This window comes from Monopterus albus, unplaced genomic scaffold, assembly GCF_001952655.1.
Source record: "Monopterus albus unplaced genomic scaffold, M_albus_1.0 scaffold4.1, whole genome shotgun sequence".
In the NCBI taxonomy this organism is placed as follows: Eukaryota; Metazoa; Chordata; class Actinopteri; order Synbranchiformes; family Synbranchidae; genus Monopterus; species Monopterus albus.
The window spans coordinates 8,574,058-8,588,299 of record NW_018127884.1 but is presented as its reverse complement, the minus strand read 5'-3'; the positions used below and the strand labels follow the sequence as shown (position 1 = coordinate 8,588,299).

Sequence of the window (14,242 nt, the reverse complement as noted above, 5' to 3'; positions counted from 1 at the left end):
TGAATGGATGTCACCTCACTCATGTTGTTAGCATAGCCACCAGGAACTGGGAATAGCTATTAGCATCATTTTTCACCAGAAACTCTATGAATGGTATAAGCAGTTTCCATAAAGGACTCATCTCTGCTTTTGCTTTAGTGTCACATTGGTTTTGTTGTCATGAAAGATGCTAATACAGTTTTATTTGCACTGGGAACCTGGTCATCTGTGCTCCCTCATCTGTTGTGTGGAGCAAGACTCAGGGCAGCATGATCATCACCATTGTTTAATGAAACCCTAGTCTGTTTAAAATAAATATTTAATGGATTACGCATTCCAAGGGCCTTGTTTAAGGTGATTAATTCAAAATTTAAATGCACAGTTTCAAACATGTTCCACTCACACACACATTATTTAGGTAGGCCAAACCTGTTTTCTATTTAAACCTTCTGTTAGGTATTTTTAGTCAGATAGAAATTGGTTAGATACTTTATGTATTAGAAATGTTTAGTGGAGATAGGATGTCTAGTTACTGTTAAATGCTTAGGCATGCTCATGAGTTTCTACAGGGTACATCTGGTCAAGGATAACTAGAGAGAAGAGTTGATGACTGTCAGCAGACAGGGTGTTTAATATTATTATTATGACGTGTATAACTGTAGCCTTAGCCATAATATGTTCTCATGTTTAAGTCACGACATGTTACTAGAAGTCTGTGAGAATGTTTTTAGCTACACACCACTTAATCAACAGACACACACACACACATTGATTTGCTTCATGTTTTGACTACTGCTATGACCAGCTGCAAAGCTGGTAAGAGAGACGTCTCGGTTGACGTTTCTGTGTAGTATGGGGCTAGCCCAACCGAGGGGATATAATGTATAGGCCTGGTGGGCTCAGGGTCTTTCATCTTACATCTGCCTGCATGCAGTTTGGAGGTGCAAGATACCTGAGCGTGTAATGTTAATTTTACCTTTGTTCATGGAATAAATCAGCACTGTTTTGTAGTTACTTGGACTGCCTAGTCTCTCAGAGTCAATATGGTAAAAGGTACTGGGTACAACACTTCTCACGGAAATTGTCTTCAACTTAAATTATATATATTATACACATATAGACATATATATTATTCTGTGGCAAATAAAGACTGAAGCAATTGTTTTCTTACAAGGACAGCGCAGTTTTTGGTTTTAAAACGGATTTAAATTATTATATTATATTTTATTTCCCATTCAATCAATGGGAAAATGTGTTCATTTATTTGACCGGTAGTGTATATGAAGTATATTACTTACAAGCAACCAATTCATTCGCACTTTAACAATGCACAGAAAGGTGGAAAAGAGAGGGGGGTCATCTCGACCTGACGGTGCATCCTGGTACTGGAATCTCGTAGAGACACGACACAGTTTGGTGTTTTTCAAGCAACAACTCTATTGATGTACTGGTCATGCTTCATCAGTCTGACCAATCAGAGTGCTTCTTATGTGAATATCGACCAATCAGTACATTCGACTCCTCTAAGAGCAGCATAGTGTAGGAAGGATACTGAAGTTTAAAGAGTACACTGGGAAAAATGCACTTATCTTAAATGGGAGATATATCCATGTGCAGTCTTTTAGGTATTTTTTGACTGTAGTGTATTTGGAAACAAATCTCTCTAACATAAAAGAAATGCTGTTTTAACGCTGCATGAAACAATGTAGGCTTAAGGTAGTTGATTGTTTTCGATTTTGGTTGGTCATTCTGCAGCATGAGAGATCATTGACTGTCTGACTGCCGTCCTGCCCATGTTCATAATGAACCATTACAAATGCCAGTGGAGCAAGTAGGGAGTACTAAATCATATTAACACTACGACTCTGCTCCTAACTGTTTCTTATTTGCAGTAATGCAAGTTTAAATGCCATTTCTTGCCTGACAAGGCACTCCTGTACAAATAGTGAATCAAGCACACAAATGAAGGTTCACTGTGCTTGTCAGAACTAGATGGAACCTTTTCATGCATTGTGAATCTTTTCCCTCCAAGATGAGGAGTGCATCATCTGCACTGTGTGATGTGTCTCCTCTAATGGACACAATCAGTTCTCTGTTCTGGAAATGACTCCAGCTTTTTGCAATTTTTTTTTCTTTACAACATAAGCTGTTTTGATTGAGCATCTTTGCATATATGTGAATGCCAACTAACCTGATTTTGCTGACTTCCAAAACTCAAGGTGGTAGAAAAACAGATCCATGCTTTTAAATGTTCAAAATTTTAACATGTTCATACTTTACTACTGGGCGACTTGAGACCCAGCGTAGTCCTTAATCTAATGTTTTTGGTTAATCTGCATTTATCTTAAACTCTTCCTGTTCTTTTTTTTTTTTTAGAGAGGATTTACAGACTAAACGAGGTAATGAGGTTTTTTTTTTTTATTATTTCAGACCTTGATTGGTGCTTTTTGTCTAAATTCCCATATACACTAATCAAAATAGTAACATCACACACAGCTACTACCTGGAAAGGCAGACCAGCAAGTTTCAAAACCTGTGCCCCTGAACCTGCTGCTCAGTAGCTGTGTTCAGTTAATGCTCTACTTCATTTGATTGATTTGACTTGTCACATCCTTTCAAGGATCACAAATGAATGCTTCCTGGTCCTCCCTGCATAACTGTGTGCTTCTTTGTTGCTGGGACTCATTTGTTCTAAGGATATTGTGTCATGATTGAGGTTTACAGGGGATTGTAGCTAGTGCCCCAAATGTGTAAACACTTATATTCCTACTTGTGTCTCTGCTCAATATCCCCATATTGACCAACAAAGTATTACCAGAGAAGCACAAAGATTTCCCAAGGCTATTACAGTTGTCCTGGTAATGGAAGTAAAGGAAAAGATGTTAGGGTTGCTAAGGTTTTCTGTGCCAGTTGGAGAACCATGCATGTTTTGGGTTTACTTTGCTGAAGCAGTATGTACGTACGGCAATACCCTCAGCTCATCGTGTGCCAATTTCATGGCTGAGCTCCTCGGTGTGAGGGACTGCAACAGATCAATCCCACCTCAGCAGGAGAGACTTGGCCTTGGAAGATCAGAGGCCTCTGACAATGGACTTACTTCAGCACATAGTATTACTCTTTAATGGGTCAATAACAAAATAAAATGCAATTAAGGAGAAGCGAGATAACTCCATATTGATTTCTGAACTCTGAAGAATAAATCTAAAGTAGAGGCATCCTTCAACCAGAAATGAAGAAGTAAAAAAAATGTAAAATTGGGATGAAAAAACTTTTTTTTAGTTACCTTAGGGTGGGAGCTATAACTCTCAATCCTGTTTCTTGCATTTCTAAGATTTTCAGATTTACAAGCACTTGTTCGAGGACGGCAGGACATCTGTGTATTTGGTAGGATTACAATTGGAGCAGGTTTGCTGGATAAAGTTATTTGATGGTTTGTGTATAGGTTTACTTTATTTTCTGAGCCTTTAGGCGAGTTATTCAAAAACAGATCGACATGTTGGAGTCCCCTTTTGTAGACTGTCAAAATGCAGTGCTAATGATGTAACTTCAGTGTTTTGAAGGAGCTTGATGGGAAAAACAGTGATGGCATAAATTGATAGTTCAGTTAAAATCAGAAAATTCTGAAATGTGAGACCACTGAGAAACAGTAGGCTCCTTTATGTCAGTAACTAATAGCTTGCTGTACTTAAGCATATACTGTAAATAAATGAAGATGATGTGTGGGAGAAACATCTTGAGCCCATTTTAGTGAGTTCCTGAGAGGTTGTCCCTTAGCTTCCATCCTACAGGATGTAACAGAATTATAGATTTGCTTTTACTCAGTATTAAGTTAGTAGAAAGAAATGCCAGGTTTTCTGAAAAGCTAACTACTATACAGTACATGCTTTGGCAGGAGAAGCAAGGGACCAGTTACTCTGATAATAAGGTTCACCTTTAAATGTCTCCAAAGTGGAGCAGCTCCATTTGAGCAGCAGCAGGTCTGCTTGCCCAGATCTGCCTGCGTGTGACATGCACATGAGGAAAAGTTGTCAGTGGAAAGACTTTAATTAGTGTTGTTGCAAGTTGTCCAGTTAACAGCTAACTAGTAGATCCTTCAGTTACTATTCAGAAAACAGACACGTATGGTGGCTCTAATGTGCAAAACTGTCAACATTTTAAAACAAATTAATGAAGCAAAAATGCATTTTTATACAAAAGGTGAAATAGAAAACAGACCTATCACAATGATTTAACAAAACTAACATTAACAATGAACAAAAGACAAACTGATAAAAGAATATGCAATGAAAGTTTCCAAAATAAATTATAGGCAGTCATGTTGCATTTGCAGGCAGGAGCAAATACTGTAAGGCACCTCCCTCTGGTTTTAAAAAGAAGAGGGTGAGATATCCACTTGTTTGCAACTGTACCTCTTCTTCTTGTAGCAGCAGGGAAACTCATAACATACACGCTGGACAGGAAAATGAGGTTTATTCTGTGTACTGTTTCAGTAGCTTAACTGTTGTAGTTAAATAATTAGATTGGAGATATGTTGATGATTTGCATGGAAAGGCTCCACCTTTGGTCCATGTGTAAAATTCTCATATATAAAGTAATACGTTTTATTAAAAATGACAATACTTATATATGTAGGTATAGTAGCCCACATGTTGGTGTTGGGATCAAATGGTTTTGGTCTTGTTTATACCGTATATTGATGAATAATATAGAAGTTGAATGTAAACTTATTCTATTATGTAACTGTTAAATTTAAAATTGCTTACCTTGTTTTAGTCAAGGTTTTGGCTGCAGCTGTGAAAGTACAGTACCAGTCAAAAACTTCGGTCACACAGTGATGACACCTTTTGATTCAATGAGTTCTATTATTTTCTACATTGTAGATTACTAAAGACTATTAAACACATGGAATTACATAGTAAGCACAAAAGTGTAAACAAACAAAGATATGTTTTAAAGTAGCCACCCTTTGCTTTGATGACGACTTTGACCACTCATACCATTCTTAAACCACCTTCATGAGGTCGTCACCTGGAATGCTTTGCAACAGGAGTTCCCACATATGCTGACCACTTGTTGGCTGCTTTTGCTTCACTGCAATCCAAGTCATCCAAACCATCTTAATTTAGTTTAGGTTAGATGATGGTGGAGACTCATCTGCACTCCATCATTCTTTTTCTTGGGTCACTGTCCATTGAAAACAGCTGACAGTCCCACTACTGTAAGTGCAAATGGACTGTCACTTCTTTTTACTTAGTTGAGCAATTCCTACCATGATATAGATCGCAACAGTAGTTGAATAGGATTATTAGATTATTTGTATACCAACACTACCTTAGCAGAACACAGCTGATGGTCTCAAACTCGTTAAGAAGGCAGTGACAAGACAAACCCATTCTAGGTGACTACCTCATGAGGCTGGTTAAGATATGCATATAAACTATAAGATATGTGTATTACTGATATTATATGTGTAAGCAGTTGAAAGCAGGTGAAATTGTTTTGCATGATCTGCTCTGTTTTCAATCCAGTACCTGCTTCTAAACTTAACTCTTTAGCTATTTCCTTAAGCAAACAGCCAGTTTCTTTCTGCCCTTGCCGTCAGTGAAGTCAGTCAATGTAAGTTGACATTTTAGTATGGCATACTGATGGTTTAACTGAATGAATGGATGCAAGAGCAGTTATACCAGTTAATTGAGAAATGCATTCATGTGCCAAGGTAATGATCTGTTGCACATTTTGTCATTAAGCCAATAAATCTCTGTGCTACCAGTCATTAAACTTGAAGGCAAAGAGTTTATTTATGGCAGAATACTTTAATATTTGCCACTAATAAATGGGCACAGCAAAAATGTGCTGCTTTTTCTTTTCAGTCCAAAAGAGAAGATTTATAGTTGCATACAAATGAGACCAGAGCAACCCAACTAAATATTAGTAATGGGCTTTTTAATTTTACTGACATAGTTAAATTATTAGCATTTCCATTTTTCCAGAGGATTTAAATCTTTATCTAAGTCAAATGACTTCTTCAGCAAGCCCCAGATTTGAGTAGGTCTGTGCAGAAATGATGACATAAACGTACATGTGTAATAAGTGGAAAGCATCCACTTGGTAAAAAACAGTATTGGTAACAGTTTTTACGCGCATTGCCTGATGGCAACAGTATATACTGTATACATATTCAGATTTATTTCAGGTGTTACATGATGACAGTTCCTCTAATAGTTTATGAAGTCAGTAAAATTTAAATACATGGTTGGCAAACTAAAAATAAACTTAAAAGGTTATTTAAAACTAGATAACTTTTCATAAAACCTCTGTGGTATTACCTTGCTGGAATACAATACAGTAATATGTAGAACAGAGATGCTAAATTCAGTACAGAACATTGTTTCTATATGAATCTAAAAAAGTAATTCATTTAAAATGGTTGAGCTAATAGAATAAATATCATAGATATTTTCTAGTAAAATAGTGTAAAGAAGCATGTAGGGATGTCTGAGGATTTACACAAATATCAACGTCAAAAGCAGTCCATTAGGATGTTAGAGTCCCGGACTTGGTTAATGATTAATATTCTAGCAGAACATTGCAAGTTGTGCTTTTGGTGATAAAGGAGGCTATTTGCTTGTGTAATAGTCTTGATTCACATGAATTCTTAGTGACTAAGATGAAAGCTGTGAGTGCTCAGCTGAAGCAAAAAACTATTCCAAATGCAAATTGCCCTTTTAGTACAAACCTGGTAAATGTGAACCCTATGTATCAAAGCTGTTGTGTGTTTAACAACTGTGTCACATGTAGTATAACTGTCAAGAAAACTTTTAGCATTAAGTAAAAATGACATTTGATAGTCTTAATCCATCTTCACCAAGGTTTCATTCATAGATTGTCAGTTATGAATAAATAAAAAATGAATAGTAGTATATTGAGTAGCAGATGTCCCTCTGTCTATTGCATAGCTTGCAGACAGGCTACTGACAATCAGCAGTTAATTATGAAACTTATCCATTCCATCAAAATGTCTGGGGAGCAACTAATTGGATCACAGTCAAAAAAAGGGCACAGGACACACACATCCAAAAAAACATATACAGGCGCTGATCCAATAACATCTTGAAGGCAAAAAGCAAGAAAAACATTTTACACACTGTGTTGAGCTCGCAGTAATTTAATTCAATAGTAGCAGCAATGTTTTGATCGATACTGGATCTTCATCAGGCAAATATTGGATCACATCCTCTTTATTGATCCCAGAGACTTTATGCAAGTTACTCAGCTATGGCTGAAGGGAATGAGCAGGTTCTGCTCTGTAATCTGATCATTTTATCACTCAGCTATATTTAAAAGCAAAGAAAATGTGGTGTTAATAAAATGTGCTTCAACTTGTAGATACGTAATGTATTACATCATTAAGATTTCCAAGCGATTCAAACGTTTGACTTTAATATGTGTGAACTAATTTTTGGGCTGCTGGTAACTTGTGAATGGATTAAAACTGGTATCATTTACATCCAGTCATATCAGCTCCTCAGATCAGATCTCTGTTAAATGCAGTACCCTCACCAGCATGGCTTACTGACACTTCAAGAATGGTGTTGGGAGTCCAGACCGTCCTCTCCATCAGAGAGCCACAGAGTTACATCACTCTCCACCACAGCCAGCTCTCCACTTTGATATTTTACAATTGGTTCATAGCAGTGAAATGTATTTTCTCACCTTTTCTCATTTTCAAAGCAGAATCATGCTAATTTTACAAACTTTTTAGGGGGTGAGGCTGATTCAAAATGAGCCCCAGGGGTTCTGGGCACTGTATATTTGACCATTCAGGTACAGTAATTTTTGGAATATTCATGAGCAAAGTAGAGCACAGTACTGGCTAAGAGGGCCAGCACTGTAACAGACTGCTTCATTCCAAGTGTGTGATGGAGTGTTATCGCAGGTCCTTCCTTCCTGCTGCTGTCAGGCTGTACAACCAGCATTGCTCCCAGTAAGAGAGTAAGGCCCCCCCCAACTTCACACACCCACAAACTGTAAATAATCAGTATACCATGGTGCAATATTGTTTTACTTTTTTTATTATATTTATATTGTTTGTATTGATAATACCTTGTCTGTTACTTTTCTGTGTTTATCACTGAGTGCCTTGTTTCCATCCCTTTGTTGCTGTAACTTTGCGAATTTCCCCATTGTGACACTAATAAAGGTTTATCTGGACTGGACTGGTCTGGTCTGGATAAAGGGAAACAGAGACTGAGAAAACCATTCTGTTATGTTAGGGGTGGCAGGTGCAGAACTTCAAATGTGTCCTTTTCAGTAGTTATGAGTCACATCTTGACAGTTCAATTTGTTCTGTAAAAGATTGCCAAGAGGCAAAATTGTGGGTGGAGGTCTTTTTGGCTCACTCATTAGACATCCTTGTCACTGTCTTTGATGGTGCTGGTTGTGACATATCTGTTTATCTAAAGGTCTTGCAGCAATATCTGCTAGCTCTATTCCTCATCAGACCCCTTTCTCTTTACCCTCTGCCAGGAAAACTGGATGGTGAAAACCTCAATCATATTTAAGAGAATGATGGTCTCTTAACAATAAGCAGGCTTTCTCTCTTTCTGTATATTTACCGTACCTGCAGTAACTTGAGAAACTGCATTTGCCGTCACAGCTCATACCAATTATAGTAATTATTGTCTTATCTTCAAACAAGATTGTTTCCTTTCGCAAAAACCAAAGATTTTTTCACCAGGAAACCTGAACCAAAAGCAGCACCTTGACTTTTTTATTTTCTCAAATGTCAACATGGTCTAAGCTTTTCATTTAAAGTTTTCAAGTGCGTCACTAAATATCATTTAAGACTGAGCAAAGTGTCCACTTGAAAGTGTAAAACTTTCCTAAGCATCCAATTTTGTCAGTCTGTGTTAAACACCCACAAAGACGATGAATGTATAATATTTAAATCCATAGCGCAGCCACAATCCATCAGTCACATCCTTGAATCTGTAATAGGGTTAATCTGCGTTGCTTTTTATTAGCCTGTCAGATTTACAGCAATAAATTTGGTAAGATGGAACGAGAGATGAGGAGGCTGACATTTTGGATATTGGAACAAAAGTTAGTTACTGAACACGTACTGGTCACAAGAAGTAAGGTTAATGACATCCCTCAAATATTTCAGCGAATTTCTGACTTAAATACTTAAATTATTTATTCAGCCTTAGCAATTTCCATGAAAACTATCCAGAATTATCCAGTTTTATATTAAAACTTCCAAGCCTACTCAGAGATTTTTTCAGTTACATTTCATTTTAATGAAACACAGGGTGGAAAAAACTGTACTGACACCATTATGTCTTCTTCACCACAATCCACATGTGGAATTCCTCAGGGAGCGCCATGAGTATCAAGGAAAGCCAAGCCATTTATAATTCTTATGACTGTCAGAATCTATGAGAGTGACAGATGAAACACTACAGTTGGTTTAACATTAGATTATCAAAGTTCCATCCATTATCTATACTGTTTATACTGTACCAATTTTATTTTTGTCAATTTTCAAGAATAAATGAACAAAGAAGAAAACTGTTGTGCAGCTGTTTCACTTTCATAAAACCCAAGCAAATTGCCATGACCAATTGGCATGAGGGGTTCACAAAGTGTTAGTTAACCTAAATCCATCAGATTCTTTAATGACAAGGGGAGATCCTTGCATGCACTTGGGAGGATGTGATAGCTGCCATCTCACTGAAAGTGAGCACAGAGGATGGTGAACTGTGGCAGAGCCCAATCTAAAGTGTAACCTGTCATTTTTAGAGCATTATATGTGTTCTCTGCTGCATAAAATTGCTGATTCAGCCATTGGTCAGAGTAAAGAAGCTTGTAGCTGCACTTTCACAAATTACTAGGGAAAAAGCCACAGTGTGACTTTGTTTTGTAAAATCAACATGTGTAAAATTCTTTTAACAGTTTTTACATTTTTAAGGCAATTTTCTGAATTATCTATAGGGATTTAGTTTTTAAAAGTCACACTAGCTGCAGACTGAACATTGCACACAGACATGTTGTCACCAGTGACCTGTCAACTTGAGAGCATGCTGTTATTTTACAGACACTCACTTTTGTTCCAAAATGGTTTCAGCTCAGCCCTTTGCCTTTAATTCTGACATTTATGTCAGGATGTCATGTCTTCATTCATCTTATGTTGAGAACTGTTATTTCTGCTAACTGGGAAAACACTGAAAGCGAGATGTGAGCGGTGTGTTAGTCATCAGGACAGCTGTAGGCTTCTGCATTGTTTCCATTTAAATGTCAGTGCTCAAAATTTGAAAATAATCTTCGCTCCAGACATACATCTGCTTCAGAGTTTTTCCTGTCCACACACATCACCTTCATTCACCGGCCATAAGGATTTTCTAGAAAGTGTGGAAATGGGAAAAAGTCTTCCATGGATCTTTTTTAATCATTCACCTGTGAAGTGTGATGGTTCAATAGTGGCAATTGTTTCCGGGGACTGACTTTGAGTCTGTCTCTCTTCTGTAGGGTGATGAGGTCCTGACAGTCATCAAAATGAAAGCCCAGTGGCCAGCCTGGCAACCACTGAATGTGTAAGTAAGATGTCTTGATTATTTGAATGCTGGTTTCTGTCAAAGATTGAAAAACTGCAAATTATCTGCATAACATTTGACATGTAGTGGATTCTGGTAACAGAATATAAACTTGAAAAGAGTTAAAACTTGCTTGTGATCTTTTACAGTACATTAATCTATCACAAATTCAAAAGTGCCCCTCTGTTCTCTTATCAAACCAATCACAGGAGTCTATCAGTTTACCATCCTGAATCAGCCAAGACCATATAGGCCATAATTTGAGCTTCTATACATCATTAAACATTTGGTGTTTTTTTTCCACAGTCTGTAAATTCCTGTGGCTGAGGATGAGCATTCTCCTGTATCATGAATGAATGAATGGATGAAAGAATGAAGTTTTTATTATTGTATCATACATACAACTATGGCAAGCCAACATGAATTCATACAAGCCAGCACAACCATTCTAACATTTTAGAATCTGTACACCAAAATATTTCTCAGAAAATTAAGGTCAAGGTCAAAGTGTTTGTCATAAGCACAGTTAGGAAACGTTTTTTCCCTGTACAATGAAATTCTTACTTTGCCGTCCACATGAATGCCACAAAAATACAAGTTAAATATAAAGTAGATAAATAAGTAACACAAAATTAACTATCTTAAATCATCATAGTTTGTACAGTGCAAAGGAAACTGGTACTCAATTTCTGCTTCATGAGTTATTCTGTGTGGAAGAAAAAGGTTCTGTTCTTTTTTGTAGTTCTATCTTTAAGTCAAAGGCATTATGTAACACATAATACATACATCCATTTCTGACTTAATGCAAATGAAGAAGCAGGATTACATTTAAAGAGGTTGTAACAATAGGAGTATCATAAATGTCAATTCACAGCAGACGTTTAATGGGTGCATTACAATTATACGATGGCATTATGACTAATATTTTGAAGTTCTTCTAGTTCTTGTCTCACTCCTGCAGTGAATTTATAATAGGCTTTAATCATACTTAAGCTACTCTGTAGGGTTTGTAATGATTCGATGGTCCCTGCTAACTTAATTTGATGGTTGTGTTGCTTATGATTTGAATTTGACAGCCTTAGTTACTCAGTTGCTTATCTTCTCTTTAAATTGTGGGACTAAGCAAGTACTCAGCATGCTCCTTAGTGCATGTAGTATATAGCAAAACTGTATACATCCCTTTGCAATATAACTAAACTCTTAAATGTCAAAATTGTGTCATCTTGCAATAGTTGCATTATTTTAAGGTTGAAGTGTGGGGTATTTGATAAGTATCATCAAATTTAAACATGTTAGGTAGACTACCTTAAGAGATGAAGGCACACACAGTTCACTATTTACACAGCCTTGCATTAAAAACAGCTAAGTGCTTCTGACTTGGCTGAAGAATTACTTGGGGAAATATCAGTGTCTTCTTGACTGCTCAGACTGTGCAAAGGATATTGCATGAAGTCAACCTCTGTATATGGTGCCCAAGAAGAAAACAGTTGCTCGCAAAACAGCAAACTGCAAGAGTAAACTTTGGCAGAGAGCATGAAAAGACGCATTATGAATATTGGCAACACATTCTTTAGTTAGCTGAGACCAAAAATAAATTTGTTTGAATAAGACGGGGTCCAGTGTGTTTGACATGGGCCTGGCCAGGACTGGCACAGTCACTGCAGGATCGAATGTGTCATCAAAAATAAACAGGGATTTACTAAATATTTAAAAAAAAAAAACAAAACTGAAACACACTAAGATACCAATGTGGAGCTTTCATTATACTTTATTTGGCTTCATCTTTTTTGGCCTTTGCCTAAAACAAATACAGATGTATTTACTGGACAGGAAGCCCAATCAATGTTTTTGCCCAGGGATGTACCCAGTTTTGTCGTATACTTAGTCCGCTGTGATGGATCACCGATCTCAAGAAATATTCAAATCTCTACAAGCTGATTTTCATAGCATATTAAAATAACTGCAAAGCAATGTGTGCATGTAATGAAGGAAACCATTCTAGAAACAATACAGCTTTTAAAATAATCCAGATGTACAGTTTAAATTGTCTACAATATGCAGTTAAAGAGCTGAAACATTCTCTGCTGACAGAAGCACCTAAAAGGAATTATTTCAAATATACGATACATTAAGTCTCAGGGTTTTTAGGCTTCTTTTTAGGTTGGTATCCAAAGTTGGTCCGAGATCTTGGTGCCCTGAAACTGCGAGCTACACCATGCTTCCAGTGTGAGTGGAAGTACTCCTAAATTCATAAGTCACTTAATCTGTTATTCATGAGGAAAAACAAGAAGCTTGCTGGCTCAGTTTGTACTGAACCACTTCAGTGGTGAAGGCCTGTGCTGTGTTCTTTCCTCAGTGAGGGCCACATAGCCGGGAATAGAAGTATCAGTATCCACTAGGGCTAATTTGCTTACTTTGTGCTTTATGTGCAACTAATTAATTGTTTCACACAGTAATTGTGCATGAGTGCAACAGATCAATTACATTGCTTTAGAACAAGAAAGCAATCTTGTACTGATAACTGCATGGAGTGTCCTCACCTTGCAGGTAGACAGAAGAAAGAGTCGAGTATGTTTTAGTCAGTCAAATGGAAGATGCACCCTGTTACAACCTGAATCATTAGAGAGTTCATTAACTTTACCTGCTGTATGAGTCACATGAAAAATGTATAAATGCATGTGTCAGCATGTTTTATAGTTGGGGGTGTGTGTTATCATGTTACAATTCCAGTAATATAGCATAAATATGCATGTTTGTCTGTTTCCATGTCAGGTGTACATCACTTTGCAATTTTTTTACATACATGTAGCCAAACTAATGCTTAAACAGTTCCGAGAGGTATTGATTCAACTGTATGATCATTTTGGAGGGGTAGTTTGTGCTGCTGTAGAGCTGTACTGCATTATACAGAAAGGTGTTTCTGTTACTTAGCCTAGCCCTATTAGGGTGGACAAAATAAGAGAAACACCTGCACTGGAGTCACATGGAAAGTCAGAAAAACAGTACTGTTTTGTATTAACATTGGGAGCGTCACCAAGGCTCCACCATGATCCAGTCTGAACCAACTCTTGCAACCCCGGTAAGCGACCTCTGGGCAGCATTTGGATCGATGGTGGCACTAAAAACCATATTCAAAATTAATTCTTAATTCAAAATGAACACTCAAGTGATTTTTTTTTTTTTTTTTGTCATATCATTCATACTGTTTTGTCAGCATGGGTGTGAAATATCCCTTACATTGCACCTGAAGTGGTCTAAAAAGGGTCTTAAAAAGTCTTTAATTTAACTTGATGAAGCCTGCGGAAACTCTGTCATTCAAAATCATGGGAGCGCAGTCGCCCTGCTCTAGCTCCCTTCAACTTGTAATTATTTTGACACAGAGCATGGTGAGTTATGACAGCTCTGTTCCTTAGGAGATGAGTCACAGGCTGAGGTTGATTAATCCCTTCACCCTCTAAGCACAGACATAGTGGAGGTATTGCTTAAGATTTAGCAATTGCTAAAAACAGGGACAGGTATTTTATTCAGAACATGACATTTTAATTTCAGTTATGTCACAGACTACCTACACAAAAAGATTTGGAGTCTATTAGTAGGCAGGCACTGAGGTAGCAGGGTGAGTTTCAGTATATAATAATGTTTTTAAAAATCTCTTATAGTGTGTTTGACTC

At 37.2% G+C, this 14,242-nt stretch overlaps 1 protein-coding gene across 4 annotated transcripts in view; it reads left to right on the top strand.

The window, feature by feature from the left end:
* spon1a (spondin 1a) overlaps window positions 1–14,242 on the top strand; it is a 102,776-nt gene that overhangs the window by 75,427 nt on the left and 13,107 nt on the right. For all 4 annotated transcript variants that reach the window (XM_020608261.1, XM_020608278.1, XM_020608283.1 and 1 more), the window contains one exon: window positions 10,507–10,571. In XM_020608261.1, the coding sequence (XP_020463917.1) occupies window positions 10,507–10,571 (65 nt within the window). The remainder of the gene's footprint in view (window positions 1–10,506; window positions 10,572–14,242) is intronic.